General features: G+C 36.0%; 1 protein-coding gene across 2 annotated transcripts in view; it reads right to left on the bottom strand.

The window, feature by feature from the left end:
* Positions 1–2,648: 2,648 nt before the first annotated feature.
* IFTAP (intraflagellar transport associated protein) overlaps positions 2,649–9,053 on the bottom strand; it is an 83,604-nt gene continuing 77,199 nt past the window's right edge. The window contains exon 6 of one of the 2 annotated variants that reach the window (XM_077114443.1): positions 2,649–4,551. In XM_077114443.1, coding sequence (XP_076970558.1) covers positions 4,387–4,551 — 165 coding nt within the window. In that variant the 3' untranslated portion in view covers positions 2,649–4,386. The remainder of the gene's footprint in view (positions 4,552–9,053) is intronic. The other variant, XM_077114442.1, reaches the window with a different exon arrangement.

Genomic DNA, 9,053 nt, shown 5'->3' with positions numbered 1-9,053 from the left:
CTGAAAGGCAGTCATGCAGGAGTATTTGCTAGTTAGGGCAGCAGTAATGACCCAATGAAGACAAAACATTCCCTTCAAAGGTTTTAAGGAACCCATTTTCCAGTATCATTTTTCCTATAATGCACAATTGTTTCAAATAATGCAGGAGTCAAAAATTGCCAAGAGGAAAGAAGTCAAAACATGGTGCATGAACCTCAGATAGAATATTCTGCAGTAATGTTTACCAGCCATGTGCCCTGTCAAGTTAGATAATTAAATAATTCACTAAAATGTAGTTTTTTTAAACACTTTAAAAGATGGCCTTATTTCTGCAACTAATGAAACTACTTAAATCAATAAAATAGGGTTGTCTTGAAAATGGTGAAGTCTTTTCTTTATTTAAAACACCAAAAAGCTGTACTGAGTTGAAAGAGTCTCTGGTCCTGTGAATAATAAAATCCCAAATGCAGTTGTCTCCCCAAATCAGTATGCTGCATAGAAGATTTTATGTTAAAATCTTGTCAAGCTCACAATTGCTCTCATCCCCACAGTGCATCAGTAAACAATCCTTGTAAGGTTTCCTTCCAAATCTCTCCTGAATACATGTATGCTTTTTCTATCCACACTGCCTTAATTTGGGCATCTTATTATCTCCCACATCAACTATTCTAGCAGTCTCCAAACTCAGTCTCCGATTTAGTTTCACTTCGATTCATTTTATTGTTCCAACTCACACTAGCATTATCATTCTGAAGTACATTGCCAATTTTGTTATTTTTCTGCTTAAAAATCAGAATCTGACCCCAACTTACTTCTCTTCTGCAGCTGCCTGTACAGTAGTCCCACAGGAAGCAATGGTTTTTCTTCAAACAAGTCATAGTTTGCATGGTGGTTTGGACCTGTTTGTTCCACAGAAAATTCTTAAACTTAATCCACTTCTGTGCATGTGAATCCATTGCAAGCAGGACATCTGATGAGGTTACTTCAGTTACAGTGCGGCCCACCTCAATCAGGATGGGTCTTACTGTAATACTGGAGTCCTTTATAAGTGAAATGGAATTCAGACAGCAAGAGGAAGCCAGAGGGAGCAGCCAGAAGCTGAACATCGACGGAGCCCAGAAGAGAAGGGGGAGACCAGGAGACACTGCCGTGTGCCTTGCCATGTGACAAGCAAGGACCAAGAATCACCAGCAGCAGGCCCCAGAAAGCCACTTCTTTGGGGAGAAAACATCACCTTAATGATGCCTTCAAATGGACTTGACCTAACCTCAAAAATTCCCATTGGTATCCGTGTGACACCAGAGGCTCAGAGCTAGAGTTCTGTAGCTATGAAAGTAGCATTACCCCATCCAGCAACTGTTAAAAACACTGAAAAAGTGATCAGACTTCCATTAGAGATGTAAATGAAGCTCATCTGGGTAGGACTAGGACTAAGGCAAATTAGAATAAAGGGCAAAGGATGATATTGATTGTATTTTAAAACTTCAGCTTCTGTGTGAGACCAAAGGAAGAGATGTTTATTTGGCGCAAACTTTATATTTTCAGTAGCACACTGTCTAACCCAACTTGTATGGTCAGCTTATTCGAACACCATAATTGAATGGAACCTTGAATAGGAAGTGAGATCTTGTTAGATTGTACAGGTTGGTGTGATACCCCAGTACATTCCAGAGTGATCTGGTAAGAATATTAAAAAATATTTGCAAAGTCCCCTTAAGGGACTCGGGGAGAAGGTGGAAATAGTAACCTTTCCCACCTGGGGGAGACCTGACAGGCTCGCAAGCATTGGGAACCGCCAATTTCATGGGCCAGGCCCTCAATCTTAGGGGTTGCCCTTATGAAACTTATTTTTGCAGAGGAGAAGCCAAGCCTACTTATATTATACCTAAGAGTCACACCCAGAGAACCTCTTTGGTGGCTCAGATGTGGCCTCTCTCTCTAAGCCAACTCTGCAGGTGAAGTCTCTGCCCTCCCCACTATGTGGAACATGACTTCCAGGGGTATAAATCTCCCTGGCAATGTAGGTCATGACTCCTGCGGATGAGCCTGGCCTTGGCAATGTGGGAGTGAGAAAGTCTTCAGGACCAAAAGGGGGAAGAAAAATGAAACAAAATAAAGTTTCAGTGGCTGAGAGATTTCAAATAAGAGTCAAGAGATCATTATGAAGTTATTATGTAGTAGATAACCTTTTTTTAGTTTTTGGTATATTGGAGTAGTTAGAGGGAAATACTTGAAACTGTTGAACTGTAATCCAATAGCTTTGATTCTTGAAGATGAATAACTATAGAGCTTTTAAAATGTGTTCATGTGATTATGAAAACCTTGTAACTGATACTCCCTTTATCCAGTGTATGGGCAGATGAGTAAAAAAGAAAAAAAAAGAATAATAGGTGGAGGTGGCGGTAAGGGATGTTTTGGGCATTCTTTTTTACTTTTGTTTTTACTCTTACTTCTATATATTGTTGGGAGAAATGAAAATGTTTAAAAATAAATTATGATGAATGCACAGCTATATGATGATACTGTGAACCACTGATTGAACACTTTGGATGGATGATTATATGGTATGTGAATATATAATATATCTCAATTTTTCAAAAATTCCCTTTGTTTAAGCCAGCCCATTGCATGGTATTTGCTTGAGCAGCCAAGGAAACTAAAACAGTTTATATATACCCTTATGCCTTTCTTTACACTATTTCCTCTGACTGGAATGTCCTTGCCTCTTCTCTGCCTCAAAAAATCCTATTGATTCTTCATGGCCCAGCTCAAATCTCTCCTCTGTGAAGATTCCACAGCTCTCCAAGATGTAATTAAGCAACTCCAACTTGCTTTGCTCCAGTAGCTCTTGACACACACCACTCTTAGAACACAGATTAGCCTCCCCTGTATTGTCAAATGAAAACATGCAAGTGTTACCTGAAATTTTCTAGTAGTCTCATAAAAAAAGTAGAAATAGGTGAACCTTTTAATAATATAGCTAATATATAATCATTTCAACAATAAAAATATAAGGAGATACTGTACAATTTTTCATATTAATTATTCAAAACCCAATGTGTATTTTACATTTACAGAATATTCAAGTTCAGGAATTACGTTGTCATCAAAAAATAATCCGGTTTCAGATTTCATAAAATTTACAGTTAAAAAAGTAGATTAATGTATGCAAGTTGCTCTAAATGTTTTCCAAGAACTGAATCAAATATCAGGCTTTTCAGTTTTAAATTAAAATTAAATCATGTTAAACATCAGTTCCTCAGATGCACTAGCCACAATTCAAGTGCTATTGTATTGGACGGTGCAGCACTACTGTAATTATTTGTGCATACATCTGTCTTCCCTACTAAATTAGACCAGGTCTAATTTACCTGTATCCTCCCCCACTGCCTAACTTAAGGCTTGGCACATAAACAGTGTTTTATGAAAGTTTTTTGAATGAACAAAGGAAAAACAGATGTGGAAATCATTTGACTCTACCCCAACACGAAATTGAGAACATCATAATGTAAATAATGTAAAGGGCAATTTTTATGAATAAACACATTCACACCCACATAAGCAAACACACAAGCACAGGCTTGTATGAAAACCAATTAAGCCTAAATACATTTGATTTGTTACTGATTGCCTCAGTAATAAAAATGACTTTCTACATTCTATCCCCCCTTCTTCTTTGCCTATACCCTTCTTTTCTCCTTCACTTAATATATTTATGGATAGTCTACAAAATAGGACTTTATAATATGGTTTTATATTCTCTAGTTTTCTCTACCCATCCTTTTCATTCTCAAATTATTATTTGAAGCTTCTGGAGAAAGAGATCATTCCCTTCTACTTTGTAACTATCATCCTGTCTGGCTTAAAGTAATAATAAAGTACAAGAATTTAATAAATGACATATAATCAATTCTCAGATGCCTTCTTTTCAGTGAAGCCTTTTCCAGTCAATTCCTGAAGCCCAATCTCTTCAGCACTCAAATATGTACCACTTTCTCTGTACAGCTGTGAACTGTGAACTATCCACGTAAGCAATTCTCCTCTATGTGCTACAATTTATTTTGCATGTGCAATTGTCCTGCACCCCCAAGAAGGTAGAATCATGTCTCCAATTTTCATTATCATACCCCACAGCACCTAGTATAACACTCTTATCAAAATGGACCCTTCAGTAGGCTCATTTTCCCCACTTCACATCCCCATCACTCCCTAACCAGTCATAGGAGGCAGCCACATGACAGAAAGATCTCTGCACTAGCACCAGCGCCCTACTGACCAACAATTCTGAAAATGAACACACACATATAAATTTCCACAAAAGGGATTACAGAAGGTTTATCTTCTATTCTTACGAATGCTGCCTGATTAAGAACAAAACAAAAATAAATGCAAAAATGTCCTAGAGAATCAGTCGTGAGGTTCCTCTAAGTCTGTGCTGGTGTTCTCTCGTTTTTGCTTGGCTAGCTCTTTGACAGCATCCATCTCTGCAGGAGTGAACTTGGGGGTTAGCACCACATTGTCGTAATCAAATTCTTCATCAAGCGAGAATGGCTGAACTTCATCTCCAAGTATCTACAGAAGGTAAGAAAGGAGGAAAAAGAAGATAAAGTTGAAAACATAAACTCTCCATTAATATTTAAACTTTTTTTAGACTTTAGCACTCTTAGCTGATTAATCTGTTTTTAAGCAAAAGAACAAATTCAATTATTCAATTTGACCTAATTTAAGCCTCTTAACATGCCCCATTTGTAGCACACTGCATCTGAATGAGTATCATTAACTAATTCCACCCAAGGCAAGAATGAGAAATTCTCCCTTGCACACATTCATTACATTTTTACCACTTGTAGTAAGGGCTGGAGGCATACGGAAAAACTAAGTTATTTTGAAATGTGAGAATCTATACCTTAAGATTTTGATAATTTTAAGTACATTTTGACCATTTACTACAAAAAGACTACATCAAACATAATTTTCTAAGAAAAAAAATCTGTATATTTGGATATACTTCTTCAGATAATACCCATAACTCCTAGGCCAGTAAAAGTAGGAATTTTTAAAACACATAGTATAATTTTAAATTAAAAATTCCAGAATCCCTTTTTTTAACTACCTAGAATTTTTAAAATATTGGAGGTTTATCTAAAAGTCAGAGTAGCTGCAAAAACAGGCAATAATTTTGTCTCTATTTATTCAAAATTCATAATTTTTAGACTTCCTACAGTAGATACAAAGCATATTTTCCAATAAACAAAAAGTAAATGCCTTAAATCTCATTGTATCACCTCCTTAAAAGCCTCTCCTAAAGCAAATGGTGTGTACTACAATGAAATCATCCAGCACCTTCGCGTAGATCTATACTATGTGAGGGATGGTTATATAATTGAAAACTATGGTTTATGCGAGAATGAAAGAAAAGTGCCCTGAAGCTATAATCAGCTTAAAATATTCTTGCATGGAGGATGATCTCAATGAATAGATTTTGCAATCTTCTTGAAAATTAAGTATGTAACTCAGAAGCTATATACTGTTACTGTGGAAAAAGAAATCATGAAAAATAGGTATTTCTTATCCAGCAAGTGATATCCCAGCCATCTATCATCTTATCTTTGCAAAACCATCAAGAGGACAAATTTCAGACACTCGTTCATTTCCTCTTTATTAGAAGGTACTGGCATGCTTTTTTGACAAAGATAATGATAGGAGCTATTACTGAGTGAGTCCCCACCTCCTTCCAGGCACAGTACTAGGAATCTTTAAACAACACTACAAGTAAGCACTCTTACCTCCATTTTATGAACCTCTGAAAGGTTAAGAAACTTACTCAAGGCTGTTTGATAGCAGCCATTCTTACAGGTATGAGGTAGTATCTCATTGTTGTCTTGATCTGCATTTCCTTTATAGCCAATGAAAATGAGCATCTTTTCATGTGCTTTTGAGCCATCTGTGTCTGCTCTTCAGAAAACTGCCTATTCATATCTCTAGCCCATTTTATAATTGGGTTGTTTGTTCTTTTGTTGTTGAGTGGTATGATTTCTTTGTATATACAGAATAGCAAACCTTTGTCTGATGTGTGATTTCCAAATATTTTTTCCCATTGAATTGGCTGCCTCTTCACCTTTTTGACAGTCTTTTGAGATGCAGAAACATTTGATTTTGAAGAGTTCCCGTTTATCTATTTTTTCTTTGGTTGCTTGTGCTTTGGGTGTAACATTTAGGAAGCTACCTCCTATTACTAGGTATTGAAAATGTTTCCCTACATTTTATTCTAGAAGCTTTATAGTACTATTCTTTTATTTAAGTGTTTCATCTCCTTTGAGTTAATTTTTGTATAGAGTGTAAGATAGGGGTCCTCTTCCATTCTTTTGGCTATTGATATCCAGCTCTTCCATGCCCAATTATTGAAAACACTATTTTCTCCCAGTTCAGAGGATTGGGGGGCCTTATCAAAAATCAGTTGATCATAAATTTGGCAGTCTATTTCTGCACTCTTGATTCGATTACATTGGTCAATGCTTCTATCTTGGTGCCAATACCGTGCTGTTTTGACCTCTGTGGTTTTATAATAGGTTTTAAAATCAGGGAGTATTAATCTTCCCATTTTGTTTCTCTTTTTTAGGATGCTTTTAGCTATTTGGGGTCTCTTTCCCTTCCAGATGAATTTGGTAACTAGCTTTTCCAAATCTTCAAAGTAAGTTGTTGGAATTTTGATTGGTACTATGTTGAATCTGTAGATCAATTTGAGTAGAACTGACATCTTAACTAAATTTAGCCTTCCTATCCATGAGCAGGGAATGTCTTCCCACCTATTTAGATCTCTGATTTCTTTTAGCAATGTTATATAGTTTTCTGTGTGAGAGGTCCTTTATGTTCCTAGGTAAGTTCATTCCTAAGTACTCAATTCTTTAGTTGTTATTGTGAATGGAATTTTTTCCTTAACTGACTCCTCAATTTGGTCATTGCTGTTATAGAAATGTTATTCATTTTAGCACATTAATTTTATATCTGTCACCTTGCTGCATTTGTTTATTAGCTCAGGTAACTTTGTTGTAGATTTCTAAGGATCTTCCAAATATAGTATCATGTCATCTGCAAATAATGAAAGTTTTACTTCTTTCTTTCCAATTTGGATGCCTTTTATTTCTTTGTCCTGCCTGATTGTTCTAGCTGGACCTTCTAGCCCAATGTTGAATAACAGTGGTGACGTTGGGCATCCTTGTCTCATTCCTCATCTTAGGCAGGAAGCTTTCAGCCTCTCTCCATTGTGTACGATGCCGGCTATCGGTTTTTCTTATATTCCCTTTATCATATTGAAGTAGTTACCTTTGATTCCTATCTTTTGGAGTGCTTTTATCACAAAAGGATGTTGAATTTTGTTCAGTGTTTTTTCAGTATCAATCAAGATGATCATGTGATTTTTTTTCCTTTTCAATTTGTTAATGTGCTGTATTACATTAAGTGATTTTCTTGTGTTGAAACAACCTTGCATTCCTGTTGTGAACCCCACTTGGTCATGGTGTATAACTCTTTTAATGTGTTGTTGGATTCAATTGAACATTTTGTTGAGAATTTCTGCATCTATGTTCATGAGGGTGGTTGGCCTGTACTTTTCCTTTCTTATAGCATCTTAATCCGATTTTTGGCATTAAAATAATATTAGCTTCATAAAATGAGTTAAGCAGAGTTCCTTTTTCCTCAATTTTTTTGGAAAAGTTTGAGCAAGATTAGTGTTAGTTCATTTCAGAATGTTTGACAGAATTCCCCTGTGAAGCCATTTGCCCCTGAGCTTTTCCTTGTAGGAAGATTTTTGTTGACTGATTCAATCTCTTTACTTGTGACTGGCTTGTTGAGATCTTCTATTTCTTCCTGAGTCAGTGTAGCTTGTTTGTGTGTTTTCAGGAATTAGTCCATTTCATCTAAGTTGTCTTGTTTGTTGGCATATGGTTGTTCATAGTATCCTCTTATGATTTCTTTTATTTCTTCAGGGTCTGTGGTTATGCACCCTTCTCATTTCTGATTTTGTTCATTTACATTCTCTCTCTTTTTTTCTTTGTCAGTCTTGCTAGTGGCCCATCAATTTTATTGATTTTCTCAAAGAACCAACTCTTGGTTTTATTGATTCTTTCTATTGTCCTTTTGTTCTCCCATTCATTTAACTCTGTTTTAATCTTTGTTATTTTTCTTCTTCTAATTGCTTTGGGGTTAGTTTGCTGTTCTTTCTCAAGTTCCTCCAAGTAAGCAGTTAAGTCCTCAATTTTTGCTTTTTCTTGTTTTTTAATATAGGCATTTAGGGCAATAAATTCCCCTCTCAGCACAGCTGCATTCCATAAATTCTGATAAATTGTATTCTCATTTTCATTCGTCTCCAGATAGCTACTGACTTCTCTAGCAATTTCGTCTTTGGCCCACTGGTTGTTTAAGAGTGTGCTATTTAATCTCCATTTATTTGTGAATGTTCTGGTTCTTTGGTGGTTACTGAGATCTAGCTTCATTCCATTGTGATCAGAGAAAATCCTTTGAATAGTTTCAATGTTTTTAAACTTATAAAGACCTGCTTTGTTCTCCAGCATTTGATCTATCCTGGAGAATGTTCCAGGATTACTAGAGAAGAACGTATATCCTTGTGTTTTTGGGGTGTAATGACTTATATGTGTCTGTTAGGTCTAATTCATTTTATCAAGTTGTTTAACTTCTCTATTTCCTTGTTCATCTTCTGTCTGGATGATCTGTCTACAGCAGAGAGTGATGTTTTAAAAGTCTCCTACTATTAATTATTGAAACATCTATTGCTCCCTTCAGTTTTGCCAATGTCTGTCTCATGTACTTTGGAGCGCCTTGATTCAGAGCACAAACATAACTGTTATATCTTCTTGGTGAAATGACCTTTAATTAGTATACAGTGTCCTTCTTTTTCTCTTATGATGTCTTTACATTTAAAGTCTATTTTGTCCAATATTAGTATTGTCCTGCTTTCTTTTGGTTACAACTTGCATGGAAAATTTTTTTCCATCCTTTCACTTTCCATCTATTTGTATCCTTGTGTCTAAGATGAGTCTCTGGTAAACTGCATAGCT

Source organism: Tamandua tetradactyla, chromosome 8, assembly GCF_023851605.1.
Source record: "Tamandua tetradactyla isolate mTamTet1 chromosome 8, mTamTet1.pri, whole genome shotgun sequence".
Lineage (NCBI taxonomy): Eukaryota > Metazoa > Chordata > Mammalia > Pilosa > Myrmecophagidae > Tamandua > Tamandua tetradactyla.
Note: the sequence above shows the minus strand (reverse complement) of the source record. Positions and strands in the feature narration are given on the sequence as shown.